General features: G+C 50.1%; 1 protein-coding gene across 1 annotated transcript in view; it reads left to right on the top strand.

Annotated features, from left to right (window-relative positions):
* RNF212 (ring finger protein 212) overlaps positions 1–13,226 on the top strand; it is a 34,618-nt gene extending 21,392 nt beyond the window's left edge. The window contains exons 9-12 of the mRNA XM_073891294.1: positions 1,058–1,121; positions 11,820–11,892; positions 12,733–12,896; positions 13,064–13,226. Of these exons, the coding sequence (XP_073747395.1) occupies positions 1,058–1,121; positions 11,820–11,892; positions 12,733–12,896; positions 13,064–13,101 (339 nt within the window). The 3' untranslated portion in view covers positions 13,102–13,226. The remainder of the gene's footprint in view (positions 1–1,057; positions 1,122–11,819; positions 11,893–12,732; positions 12,897–13,063) is intronic.
* The last annotated feature ends 1,452 nt before the right edge of the window (positions 13,227–14,678 follow it).

Here is a 14,678-nt window from a genome sequence, read left to right as displayed (position 1 = left end):
TCCTGGGTTCATGTGAGCATGCTGTCAGTGTGTGTGAGCATGCTGTCCTGGGTGTGAGCGTGCCGTCAGTGGCCATCTCGGTGGAGAGCCAGCCCCCCAGGCAGGGCTGTGCTGTTGGCAGTGTCTCTGCCCGAGGGGGCCAGTCCCTTCAGGGTTGAGTCTGGCTTGTTGGTATGAGCCAGGGGGTGGGTTCCCAGAGGGTGCCCTGGAGCAGAGCCGCCAGGGGAGACTGCCTGACCATGGAGTAAAAGGACCACTGGGGTGGGTGTGTCAGGGGTGGGAGCTGGGAAGATGGGCTGCCGTCAGGGGCCTGGGGGCTGGTGGCCAAGTCTAGTGACAGACCAGTGGGTCCGGGCATGTGAGGGGCCATAGGAGTGAGGCCAGGGCAGCTGGAAATAGCATTTGGCCCGACTCCTGGCAGCATCTCTGTGTTGGGAGGAGGGCTCCCCCATCACTAGCATCAGCACCAGGGAGGTGTTCTCTCAGGAAGTCGGGGAGTGGGTACCTGACAGGTGCATGGCCAGAGCAGGGCTCCCTGTGATTTGATAACACCTCGCCCCATCAGCATCTAAATTGCAAGGTGATAAAACTATATGCACAAAATGAGGATTTAATCAGGATTTTAAAATTTATGATATCAGGGGTGCCTGGGTAGCTCAGTCGGTTAAGTGTCTGACTTGGTTTTGGCTCAGGTCATGATCTCAAGGGTCATGGGATCGAGCCCCACATCAGGCTGTGCCCCCAGCGGGGAGTCTGCTGGAGATTCTCTCTCTCTCAAAACGAATAAAATCTTAAAACGATAAAATTTATGATGTCAGTCAAGGACTTGACTTTTCTCTCTTCTGAAACTCTTAAAAGCACTTAGTGGAGCCCTCCATGCATTAGCTGCTGTGGGCTACCTGGGGCTGCGGGGCACAACAGTGTGGGGCCTGTCTCCGGCCAGCCCAGGAATTTCCCCAGCTGACTGCAGACACTAAGTATGTTCTTAGTAAATACGGAGAATCTCACTCAGAAATGGCCGCATTGGAAACTGACTTGTTTTCTTTTTACACCTTAGCCTGAGGTGGCAGTTGGCCCAGCAAGAATCTCTCTGATCAGCCCACCTCAGCATGGACGCATGGGTAAGTGGGGGTCCCTGCACCCATACCCCATGTCAGCACGTGGGCTGAGCTCCATTCCTCAGAAAGGAACATTCAGTCAAACCCATCAGAACCCACCCATGTCCGTGCTGTCCTTCAACAAAGTCAGCACGGGAGCGACCTGTTCCCCAAAGTGGTGTGGCTGCTGGGCCCGTTGGGGGACCCGTTATGAGCACCTCAGAACACGCCACAGACAGAGTGCTCTTGCGGTAGCGTGTCTCCTCTCGGCCTGGAGCAAAATGGTATCATCACCAGCTTTGCTTCCTGGGAGTTGTTGGAGAGGCTGGTGGGTTTCTGAGGGGAGTGCGTGTGCCCGCCAGCAGGCTCGGGCCCCTTCCCCGCTGGGGTCAGGGTGGGCCCCCCTGGCCTAGCCCCTCTGCTGTTGCCCCCACCTCCTCACCAAGCACCCAGTGAGCTCAGGCCTGCAGGGGGGATATTCATGATTTGTGACCAAGCTTGCTTGCCCTTGACCCCAGCTTCTCTGCTCTCTGCCTCACCTTTGCTTCTTGCTGATGGTGATATTCCAGTAGCTGCCTCGGAGGAGGACCGAGAGGCAGGCCATCTGTGGGTCGCACCTAGAGCCTCCTGCTGTCTCCCTCACGGCTGAGTGGGAGTGGGGGGGGCCTGCAGCACCTGCCCTGGGGGACTGTCCCGTGGCGCGTCCCAGATGCAGCTCTGCATTTCCACCACTCGTGCTGTTCCTGCCAGCCGGGAGGCACCCCAGCATGGCTGTTCATCCTGCTCACAGCCTCTCATCCCCCTGCTTGCCTTTTGCCCCCACACTGCACACCTCAGGCCTGATGTGCCGGCTTGGAGCGAATTCAGCTCAGGGATGCAGGGGACCCACCCTGCCCCACCCCCCGGGTACGGAGTTTCCCATTTCAGCCTGTTTATTCCCACGCACGGGCCTCCCTGTCCCACTCTGGTGAGAGCTCGTGACACTTACTCTCTAGTCCTGTTCAGCTTCCCGTGGATGCCATTCCGTGGTGCATGCGGTGGTGGTCCTCTTGGCGCTGGCTCTTGCCCCCCATGCGCTCACCTTTGTTGGGAGCGTCCTCTGGGCCCGACATCCGCTGCGCCTGTGCGGGGCAGGCAAGCTGTCCTCACACACCCCGGTTGCACCGTCCCCGTGCAGTTGTGGGTTTCAGACCTGTCTTTACAGGACTGAGGTGAGACCAGCAGTGCATGCAGGGGAGCTGCTGCCCTGCTCGTCTTCCTCTCCATACAGAAGCCTGTGACCTGGCCGTGTCCTTGGCCTTGGTGCACTTCCCACCTCCCCCTCACTGTCCACAGTGTGTGCAAGTTTTGTGCAGGGACATTGGTCCTCACTGGATTCTCTCCCCAGACGCGTTTCCAGGAGGGAACACGAGGACCCCCTTGATGCTTTCCAGATGTATCGATCAAGAATTGAGAAGTGACAGGGGGGCTGCCCTGTGTGCGCCTTGCCCCGTGTGTCTCAGTGTCTCCCTGTTGCCACTCTGGAAGGGATGGGTCCTCATTCCTGTGACTGTGATCCTGAGTTTCTCCATTTAAGTCATCTCTTGTTTTTTTCTGTGAATTATCTACTTTTTCATTTGTCCTTCACATATATGAAATCCTCAAGATGAGGGGTATCGATCTTTTATCCAATTTGCTATTTAATTTTTTATTTGATTTTTTTAATTTAATTTTTTATGATTTTTTTAAGATTTTACTTATTTATTTGATAGACATAGAGGGAGAGATAGAGAGAGAGAGAGCACAAGCAGGTGGAGCGGCAGCAGAGGGAGAGGGAGCAGCAGCCTCCCCGCTGAGCAAGGAGCCCGACATGGAGCTCGATCCCAGGACCCTGGGATCATGACCTGAGCCGAAGGCAGCCACTTAACCGAGCCACCCAGGCGCCCCTTTTTTTAATTTTAGATACTTAATATTTTTATGTCTCAAATCTATGGTTATGTCCCTTTCTGCCTCACAGAAGATTTCTTTGTTTGGATAGGTTTTTTCCATACCCATACCATTTTCTTCTAGTTTTCAATATTTACCTTTTTCCAAGTTCTTTGGAGTATATTTTGAGATATATTGTAAAATGAGTGTCCCAGCTTGATAGTTTCGTAATTTATTTTGAAAATGCTTCAGAAATAACACACAAGAAAATGGTAAGAAGAATATAAAAAACTCCCATGTTCCCTTAACCCAGATTCCCCAGAATTTTGCCAGATTTGCTCCCTACCCTTTATGGTCAGTGTATCTCTGAGCCACTGAGAGCATGTTGCAGATGCGGTGCCCCAGCCCCCCTCAAAGGACAGGGGTGCTTGCAACACCAGCACAGCCTGGGGCAGCTCGGCATCAGCACGGCTCTGCCCCACAGCCATTGAGCAGCCTCGCTGGCTGTCGACTCAGAGTTCCCTGTGAGGACATCCTTCACCTTGTCGTCCTATAGCAGCTTGTGTCTCCTTCACTTTCCCTGTCTTTCCTGTCTTCAACAGTTTTAAGGATTATAGGCCTTAAATTCTAAAAGAGCCTAAAAGGCCATCCCCCCCCCCCCCGCAAGCCTGGGTCAACCAAGAATTCTATATCTAATAGAATTCTCCTTCAAAGGTTAAGACAAAATAAACATCACAGGGTAACAAAAACGTAATTGTTGCTAGCCAACCTACCCTACGAGAAATCCTAACAGAAGGCATTGAGCTGAAGACACACGCTGACGGAACCTGATGCACTGGAGGGAATGGGGTCTCATTCCCTCAGTTACTCTACAAAACGTAAGATTGTGGAAGCAGCAAGTATAACACTCGTTGGGGTCATAATAAACAGATGTAACATGTAGGGTAGTAAGCACAGAGGAGGGGGAACGGGGCCATGTTGGAGCAGAGGTAACAAAGCTCAACAGAATTAAGTCAGTGTTAACTAGAAGTAGACTTGTTTAAAGTAAACACAAACGTGACTCCAAAAATAATTTTTAAAATCAAGAGGAATTAAAGCATTACATTAAAAAGCACTTGTATACTGCAAAAGAAGACAATTAAAGGCAGACTAGAAGAAAAAAAGGTACATGAGGCCTATAGACAAATAGCAAAATAGGTGTAAATCAGATGGATCAATGCTTACCTTCAACATGAACAGGACTAAACCCACCAATGAGAAGGCAGAAGTTGTCAGACCGGATGAAGAAGACACAGCCACACATTGTCTGCAAGAGACATGCTTTAATCCAGCAGCACAAATAAGCTCAAAGTACAGGGTGTAAACCACACCATGCAGATGGTAACCAGACGAGTCGGAGCCGCAGTGTGAGTGTTGGACAAAACAGTGTTGGACGAAGGATGTTTCTAGAGAAGAGGACGAACATCTTGGTGCTACAGGGTGGCTGTGTCAGGAAGACACAATTATAGGGTGTACACATGCAACAACAGATTTATGAAGCAAAAGCTGACACAATGGAAAGAAGAAATAGTTCCATTTTAGAGATCTTAATACTCTTTTCTCAAAGGTTGATAGAACAGCTACACAAGGAAAGATGTAAAAGGAAACAAGCAGATGGCGAGGTAGCCCACACAAATCTAACCGATTGGTGGTAACGTCAAATGTGAACGCACAGAACACCCCGCAGCAGAAGAGCAGAGATTGTCAGACTGGTGCAAGAGATAGCCCCAACTGGGTGCTGTCTACAAGAGACACATTTTAGATTCAGGGATACAAATAGGAAAATTATAGAAAAAGATCTATCAAGCAAACAATAACCAGTACAGAGCTAGAGAGGCTATTTTCACATCAGACAGAATCAGGGGTTGTTCTTAAAAAACTTTTTAAAGATTTTTTTATTGGAGCGCCTGTGTGGCTCAGTCGTTAAGCGTCTGCCTTCAGCTCGGGTCATGGTCCCGGGGTCCTGGGATCGAGCCCCGCATCGGGCTCCCTGCTCCGCGGGAAGCCTGCTTCTCCCTCTGCCCACTCCCCCTGCTTGTGTTGCCTCTCTTGCTGTCTCTGTCAAATAAATAAAAATATTTTTAAAAAATCATTAAAAACTAGAGATTTTTAAATTTACTTAGGGAGAGAGGGAGAGAGCATAAGCAGGGGGAGCAGCTGGCTTCCCGCCAAGCAGAGAGCCCAATGCGGGGCTCGATCCCAGGACCCTGGGACCATGACCTGAGCCGAAAGCAGACGCTTAACTGACTGAGCCACCCACGCACCCCGGAAATCAGTCCTGAGATGAATATTATTAGAGACAAAGAGGGGCATTTCATGATGGTAAAAGGGTCAATACACCAGGAAAACATAATAATTATTACTGTAGACACCAAAAATGGAAGACCTGGAATACGTGATACCAAAACTGACAAAAAGGGAAATGGTTAATTCAACGATTGTGATTCAGATATTTCAATATCCCACTCCAGTAACTTGAAAAACACTGTTAGCCCCACTGACTTACCTGACAGTTGTGGACCCCACCCAGTAACAGCACCACACACATGCCTTTCCAGGGCAAATGGAGCACTATCTAGAATAGACCACACACTGGGACATAGAACAAGTCCTGACGCTTTTAAAGGGATTGTAACCACCCAAAGTGTATTTTCAGGTGACAATGGAATTAAATTGGAAATCAACAAAAAAAATCAGAATAAAACAAATACTTGGAAATTAAACAACACAATTATAACTTTTAATGGATCAAGGAAAAAAATTACCAGTAACATCAGAAAATATCTTGAAAGAAAATACAACATACCAAAATTTTTAAGATGCAGGTACAGCAATGCTTAGAGGGAAATGTATAGCTTTAAATGCTTATGTTAGGAAGGAGATCTAAAATCAGTGAGCTTCCAACCTTAAGAAACTACAACAAAATGTATTAGAAATCTATGAAATAGAGAACTCAGTGGAATCTAAATTTTGTCCTGTGAAAAAATTAGCAAAATTGGTAAAACTTTCACCTAGAGTGATCAAGAAGGCACAAATTACCAGTATCGGAATGAAAGAGCGGACATCACTACATACCCTACAGATATTAAAATAATTATAAGAAAATAGTATTAACAGTAGTATGCCAACAAAGTAGATGACTTACATGAAATGGATAAATTCCTATAAAGACATTATCAAAATTATCTCCAGAAGAAATAGTAAATCTGGATAGACCTCTTTCAAGTGAAGACATTGAGTTAATAATTTTAATATCTTTCTACGAAGAAAAGTCCATTTCCCAATGGCTTCATGGGTAATTTTAGGAAACATTTAATGAACTAATAATAATCCTACATGAACTTTTTCAGAAAATAGGAGAGGATTGAATGCTTTCCAGTTCATTTTACAAGGTCAGCAGTATCTTAAAGCCAAAGACACAAGAAAAATAACTGAGCAGTCAGTATTCCTTATGAAAACGGATGCAGAATTCTTTAAAAATATGTGAGGCAATCAAATCTAGCAACATAGGAAAAGAATTGTATACCATCACCAAATGGGGTTTATCCCAGTAATTCAAGGTTATTTGACATCTGAAGATCAGTTAGTTAACTATATTAGAAATAGAAGACCTAAAAAACATTAGATCTTTTCAACATAATTTGACAAAAATCTATAATCATTCATGGTAGAAGCTCTCAAGAAACCTGTAATAGAAGGCAACTTCCTCACCAGGTAAAGGGCATCTGTAGAAAACCCACAGCTGACAGGGTACTGTTGAGAGGGAGCATGCTATCCCCTGAGACCAGGTGCATGGCAGGGCACCCATAGTCCACAGCCCCTCTCCAATCCCACATGCACTGGGGACTCTAGCCAGTGCAGGGAGGCCAGAGAAGGAAGTGACAGGCACATAGATTGGGTGAGAATGAGTGTAGTGTCCTTATCATAGATGGTATGCCCTTGTGTGTAGAAATCATAAGGGATCTTTAAGAATACTAGTAGGAATCAAACAAGGTTGGTAAGGTTACAGGATGCAATATCCATATACAAAAGTCAGTTGTAATTCTGCATATGATAAACAGTCCAAAATTGAGATTAATCAGTTGGTCATAACTGACAAGAGTTTTCTTCTGGACTTTGTATTCTTTTCAACTGATCAAAATACCATCTTAGGGGCACTGGCTGGCTCAGTTGGTGGAGCGTGGGACTCTTGATCTCGGAGTTGTGAATTTGAGCCCCACATTGGGTGTAGAGATTACTTAAATGAAATTTTTAAAAATAACCATCTTCTTATTTTTGCTTAACCACTAAATTTTGAAATCAGTGTAAGCCCTCTGACTTTGTTCTTAATTTACCAAAATGATTTTGGCTAGTCTAGGTCCTTTGCATTTTTACATAAATCTTAAGATCCACTTGTTAGATACTACCAAAAAAAGCCTGCTGAGATTTTGATGGGAATTGTGTTGCATCTGCACATCAGTTTGGGGGAGAACTGCTGTCTTAACAGTTTTGAGTCTTTGAATCCATCAGCATGGCATGCCTGTCTCTCCACTTCTAGATCTCTAATTTATCCAGGAGATCTTTTGTTGCTTTCATTGTATAGGTCTTTTATAGATAAACTTATGCTTCAGTAATTGCTTTTGATGGTGGAATTCTCTTCAGTCCACAAGGCATATCTTTTCCCATTCTTTTTTATTTTCAACCCATTTATGTCTGAATCCAAAGCATACCTCTTGCAGACAGTATCAGATGTTGCTTTTCTTGTTGCCTGATCCATTCTTATACTGTCTGCCTTTTCACTGGAGTGTTTGGTCCATTGAGGGTTAATACATTATCAGCATGTGTGGATATATGTCTGCCATTTTGCTATTGTTTTTTTGTATGTCTTGGGATTTGTTGTTTGTATCTCCTTAACTGTTTTTTGCATTAAATATTTTTAGTGTATCATTTTGCTACAGACTGGATTGTATCTCCTCAAAATTGATATGTTGAAGCCCTAACACCCCCCCCCTTTACTATATTTGGAGACAGAGCCTTTAGGAGGTAAATGAGGTCATAGGGTGGGACTCTGATCTGATATGGTTAGTGTCCTTATAAGGGGTGGGGCGGGGAGGCACATTGTATTTGTGTCAACAAAACCATAAAAAACAAAAAGAGGAGGGCGCCTGGGTGGCTCAGTTGGTTAAGCGACTGCCTTCGGCTCAGGTCATGTTCCTGGAGTTCCGGGATCGAGTCCCACATCGGGCTCCCTGCTCAGCGGGGAGTCTGCTTCTCCCTCTGACCCTCCCTCCTCTCATGCTCTCTCTCTCTCAAATAAATAAATAAAATCTTAAAAAAAAAAACAAAAACAAAAAGAGGAGACACCAGAGAGCTCACTTACTCTCCATGCGGTGCACTAAGAGGTCACAGGAGCACACAGAAGATGGCCGTCAACGGGCCAGGAAGTGGCCCTTCCTAAACGCCCAGCCAGCCTCGATGACTATGAACATTAAATGTCCACTGGTTAAGCCCCAGCCTGTAGTGTTGTGTTGTGACAGCCGAGCCCACTAACACACGTTTGATTTCTCTGTTGATATTTTACAACGTGTTCTGTTATTTTCGCAGTGACTGCCTAGGAATTCCACCATGCACCCTATCATAATCTACTTTAAGTGAATACTGACTTAACTCTGGTGAAATTCAGAGGAAGTTCCTCCCCCGCTTCATGATGTCCTATTTATGTATAACTACATATGCTATATATAACACATAATAACACATATAGCATTCATAGTATTACAAATCCAGTAACACAGTATCCTCCTAATTACTTCTTTGAAACAATGTCACATTTCTTAAAGATCATAAGAGAAAACAAAGTCACATACACACATTCTTTACTTGTACTGCATTTTTACCATTTCCAGGGTTCCTCCTTCCTTCCCATGGATTCAAATTAGTGTTGGCTCTTACTTCGTTTCAGCCTGAAGCACCATTTTGTGTAGGGCTTGTCAGCCGGCAGTGGATTCTCAGTCTTTGCCCACCTCTGGATGTCTTCATTTTGTCTGCATCTTGAAGGGTCACTTCACTGGCTATAGAGTTCCTGGCCCACCATTTCTAGCCCTGTGGAGGCTTCCCCCTGCCTTGCGCTCCATCATTTCTGGTAAGGAGTCAGCCGTGAGTCATGTCATTCTTCTGCGTGTGATGAGTTGCTTTTCTTCTGCCGCTGTAGATTTTCTCTTTGTGCAGGGAGCCCTCTAGCCTTACCCTCTTTTTCAAGATTGTCCTGTCTCTTGTGCGGATGTGGTGTGCGGGGAGCCTGCTCTGCACCAGCAGCTCTCAGCTGTCCCCGCCTCACTGCGGGCACTCACTCCACACATGAGTGCTGTCTGCCACCGGAGTCCCATGGCACAGCGTCTCCCTGGCACTCGCCTCCATCCCTGACTCAACTCTGGGCTGGGCTGCAGCGTCCTGCGGACTCGCCAGGGCCCTGTGGGAGCATGCAGAGCTGCTGTCTGTCACTAGTGGGCTTGCAGCTTTGGTGTTGCACGGCTCTGTCGGGGCTCATGCTCGCTCTCATGAGGTCTGCTGGTCTCAGCTCCTGGGCCCCTTCTCGATGAACACACTGGAATGAGTTGGGGAGCTATGGGTGTCTCTCTGCCCCCCGGGTACAGGTCCTCCATTCCCCATGGCCCAGGGCTCCTCCCCATCACCAACCACACCCCATTGCCTGCTTTTGCAGCATGTTGCCCCATCCAGGATGGCCCTTGTCCATCTGGCATCACAGGGGGATGAGTTTTTCCATGTTCTGAGAAATGGGACTTGCCCTCTTTGGAGATCTTTTTCTTTTCTTTTTAAAGATTTTATCTATTTCTTTGATAGAGACACAGCGAGAGAGGGAACACAAGCAGGGGGAGAGGGAGAGGGAGAAGCAGGCTTCCTGCCGAGCAGGGAGCCCGATGCGGGGCTCGGTCCCAGGACCCTGGGGTCATGACCTGAGCCGAAGGCAGACGCTTAATGACTGAGCCACCCAGGCGTCCCAAGATCTTTCTAAAGTGCATTCAACAGCACCGCTTCCCTGAACAAGAATTACAGGTCTTGACTTGCGGGCATCTTATTGGTAGTGGAGCATCAGTCTGACCACCTGTTTTCAGGTGGGCTGAAGCAGGGGGACACCTCAGCACCCGAGTACCCGGTCCTGCCATGCTGTTGAGTTCCCACAAGGTCTGGGATGGTTTTCTGCTCCTCAGACCCCGCTGTGTCACGCGGTCCTCCTTGGCTGTGTGCGGGGCGCCCACCGTGCTGGGCTCAGGCTCTCACAGCCCCTGTGGGATGACCTGAGGGCCTCTGCTTCCTCATCTCTGTTGATAACTGTTCTGTCCACAAATTACCGTAAAGAGTAAGACGCTGTTTCAGTCGACCATAATTGTGTTGAGTACGTAACCCACCATTACTGTTGTGGTTCTGCCCCATGTTAAAATATACTGAGATTTACTTAATCAGTCGTGTGGCCCGCAGACCAGGAGGGGCTGCCGAGCAAGATGAAGTTTTGCGCACAGTCTCCTAGATGCAGGGGGCAGGCCGCCCCACAGGGCCCCACGTGGGATCCCTGGGTCCATCGGGCCGGGGTGGGGGGTGGTCTTCACAGGAAGGAGTGGCGGGCAGTGGGACCGACAAGGTTTGGGATTGCTTAGTTGGGGTCATATTAGCAGTTTGCGGGGCAGGGGTAGGCGCTGTCCTGCGTCCGATGCCGGCCTCGGGTGGTTAGGGCAGAGTGTGAAAGGTGGAGGTATTCAGAGCACAGGCTCTGGGGGGTCAGATTTCCTGTCAGAGGCGGGTTTACAGACAAATCATTACTCTCTGGGAGTCAGCTAGCCCTGGGAGGGGTGGTCTCTCCGGGATAAGCAAGGCCCCACGGTGTCAGACCATCACAAAAATACAGAAAATAAAACACGTGAGACAGTTTGTCTCCCTGATTCTCAGTAATTCTGCAGAGCTTCTGAGGGTCACCTGCACACTCAGGAGTCCTGGGAGCTGCCAGTGAGCGGAGCCCTCCCATGGTCCACACAGCCCAGCGGCACAGAGACGACCCCACTGGCCACTTGGTGCTGTACAGCCCTGTGAAAAGCACTGCCTCCCTCTGGTCAGGTTCTTCAATCACAAAAGGACACATGGGAACCCTAAATGCTGTCCTCCTCTCCCTGCCATTCTTCTGTTAAAATTCTCCCAAAATCTGGACACAAAGAGTTCGGGTGTTAAACAAGAGAGTAGTCTTCAAATTTGCTCCCTGCTATGACTAATGCACACCAGGGGCTGTTTACATCTTTAAAGGAAGCTGCTGCTTAGCATGGAGGATGTCAGCAGAAATTCGGGAGTGTAATAACTCACAGTGTGGGTGGAGACGAGGCTAGTCCTGGCACTGAGGCGCTCATCAGAGCTGGAAGCTTCTAGAAGTGCTTTTCCTCCCAGTGGTTCTCAGGGTAACGGGAGCCAAGACAGAGTGTAGGGCAGAGTGCAGGTCTCCAAACATTACTGAGTGCCCTCCCTTGCCAGACCTGCAGCCCAGAGCGCGGGGTCAGGCTGAGGCCCTGCGGGGCAGAGCAGCCCCGCCCCGGCTCTGCTGGTCTGCATGTCCCCTGAGCAGCTGCGGCGCACAGGGCACAAAGCCCTGGACGCGAGCTGTTCTCCCATCCTGTGGGCACACCTGCCCCGTCGGGAAGGGCGTGGAGAGCAGTATGTCCGGGATGTGGCAGGGGACAGCGGGGGCTGTCTGCCTTCCTGGAGCTGCACATGTTCACCTTTTAATCCTGTCCACTGCAGGCAGCATCTCGCGCTTCGGCCCTCAGCTCCTCAGCCTGACGCCCGGTCACAGCAGCATGTCCCAGGCTCTCAGGTGATGTCTCGCGGCTCCACAGACGTCCCAGCGGGAGGTGTGGGAGCACCCCGCTCACCACAGATAAGGCTGTGAACCTTAAGGGGATTGCCTTTTAAACCCATTTGTCCGTGTTCTGAGTATGATGACATCGCACAGACCACGTCCCGTTTTGCTTTTTTGAAGCTAAAATGTAACTTAGGCAGTTATCTTGTTCCTAAAAACTCCAAAAGAGCCGTTTCCCGGCTACAAGATATCTTATCACAGAAACAGACTAGGGTCGGCAAACATTTCTGTAAAGGGCAGGTAGTAAATGTTCTCAGCTCTGCCATCGTGCAGACAAGGTTGTAGAGGTAACTGGACAAACGGGTGCAGCTGTCCCGCTAAAACTCTGTCTACAGAGGCAGGTAGGGCTGGATTTGGCTGCCGTGTGCCAACCCTGAATGGACAATCCCTTGACTCTTCATCTTTGACACTGGGGGCCCCCATTCTCTGCTGTGTATTGGAACTCCCACCAGGGTTTCTACCTAGGCTCTCTGTCTCACCCTCCAGGGCAGGTGGTCCCTGAATGTGGACGCCCCCCCCCCTTACCTAAGCTCCTTAATGGCCTTCGATGCTGGTGGGTGAGCACACATTTTGTCCTCTGGGGTAGCCCAGCCACGGTGCTCCTCGTCTTCCCCCAGCCCGCCCGGAGCCACGTCTGGGTGTCCTCTGCCCTGATTCCAGAGGCCATCCCCACCCTCCCGGGGAGCCGGGCCCTCCCTGCTGGGGGGGCACCAGCACAGAGGAGGGTCTGGCTCTGGGCATAAACCTGCTCCCGAGGGGGCCTGGTCAATGTGTGTCTGTTGAATTGACTCCTAGGATCCCACCGCTGCCGGTCCCCTGCAAAACGCTGTTCCCGCCGGCAGCGCCCCTGGCCCCCAGCCGAGCGGGAAGAGGGGGCTCGCCCAGCCTTGGGGGCTCCCAGACGCTGGCCCCCAGGCCGCCCATCAGCATCTCTGCACTGCTGCAGAAGCAGCGTTTAGGCAAGTGTGCCCTGCTTTGAAAAGTGTGTGTGGAGCACGTTTTGAGTGTGTATGGGGGAGGAGTAGACACAAAACATGTTGAATGTTCCTGAGAACTTGCTTCTGAGCTTTGGTGCGTGGTGCTCACATGTGTGTGCCTCTCAGCTCACAGCTCCCGTGCTCTGCAGGGTCTGCTGGCCTTGGGGCAGCCACGCATGGAAGGTGAACGAGGTCCTGCCCGTGTCCGTCCACCTGGGGCTCTTGCCACCAGCAGGACGTTACTCAGAAGCAGTCGTCCGTTCTTCTTGATGGAATAAAGTAATACAGTTGAATAAAGTGTTTTTCTGATTATCTGGGGCAGCATATATGTGATGTTTGAAACTTTGCTCTTTTTATTACCTTAAACGTTCCTTAAAACGTCAGTGTTGGCTCGATGCGGGAAGGCTCGGGGGGTTGGGTGGGTCTGCAGCACGTCGAGCCCCACCTTCTGCACACAGGCCCCCACGCGGGATGGCCACAGGGTTCGGAACGGCTGCTGCCACGTGGGTGCTCACGACTCACATATGCTGTGTTCGGCAGTGACCGGTCTCCAGAGACGAGTTTTGTGCCTGACTCCTGCCGGGTGGGTAGGACGTGCATGCTCTGTTGAGGAGAGCAACTAGTCAAGACCACACAGAGTTGGAAAGAGGCTTCTAGGGCTAATCATAATCCTTTATGTTGCAACTACCTAAAACTTGTTGAAAAACTTGGTCTGTGTTCTTTCACGGAGGTCAGGCTCACAGTGCGTGCAGGTGTATAACAGGACAGGGAGGAGATGACCCCCTTCTGCACCTGGAGGGCCTGAGGCACAGGCAGGTGCCTTGTCAGGTGACATCTGGCCTCCTGGGTGTGTCCCCTCCCCTCTGGCCAGGCCATGTCACACACTGGCCTTCGGAGGGCCAGAGGCCCCTGTGCAGCTTCCACGTCCGGCTGGCAGATGCGGGCGGGCTGCAGGTGGAGTCTGACATCTCACAGTGGGGGCGCTTGTGCTGAGTTGGTTCCATTTCCGGAAAAGTTTCAGTGTTCTAGAATCCCCAGTCCTGGCATGTGTCTTTCTCTGCGAATGTTATGTAAGTGCATGACGGTCTCCAGCATGAGACTGTGGCCAGTCATGACGGGCAGGCCACCCTCCAGCTCCCACTCCACCTGCAGCCTGGGTCCGACGGGTCCAAGCCTGGGCTGTCAGGAGGGCTGACCGCCGTGCTCCTGCGGGGAGATGGGCTTGAAAACTGCCCAGGAGCTTCCCACCGCCGGGGCGCCTAGGCCCGCACACCACCTGCCTGCCTGGCAGACCTGTCTGCGCCTCGCAGAGGCCACCTTGCTGCTCAGACACAAACCTGGACTTCAGGGTTAGCGGCTCGTGTCTTCCTTGCTGCTGTTCTGCAGTGTGGAGACGCGAGTCTCAGTGGAGCTTCCATGCGCCAGGTGAGGTGCAAGGCCGTCTGGTGGGGCTGGTGCTCCAGGCTGCTTCTCACCAACATCAGCACATCTGCTGCTTTAACATGATTTTCATGGGAAGGGCAAGATTAAATGAGACATCTGAGTATAGACAGAGGACCGCCCTGGCTGACAACACCAGGTATGAGCTCGGAACGCTCATCAAATTCAGCCTCCCCTCAAGGCCTCAGGACAGTGCGGGGCTGAGCGCTGGCCCACCGGTCTGCAGCTGAGCGCCTGGTGCTGTTCCCAGTGGCTCTGTCAAAGAAAAATCACAAAGATAAGAGGGTTTGACAGGTTAGAGCCCGTGAGGACAGCAGTGTGGCG

Source organism: Callorhinus ursinus, unplaced genomic scaffold (assembly GCF_003265705.2).
Source record: "Callorhinus ursinus isolate GAN/ISIS: 27379988/994484 unplaced genomic scaffold, GSC_fseal_2.0 scaffold4, whole genome shotgun sequence".
Taxonomy (NCBI): Eukaryota; Metazoa; Chordata; class Mammalia; order Carnivora; family Otariidae; genus Callorhinus; species Callorhinus ursinus.
The sequence above is the reverse complement of the archived record's forward strand: the minus strand, read 5'-3'. Positions and strand labels throughout refer to the sequence as shown.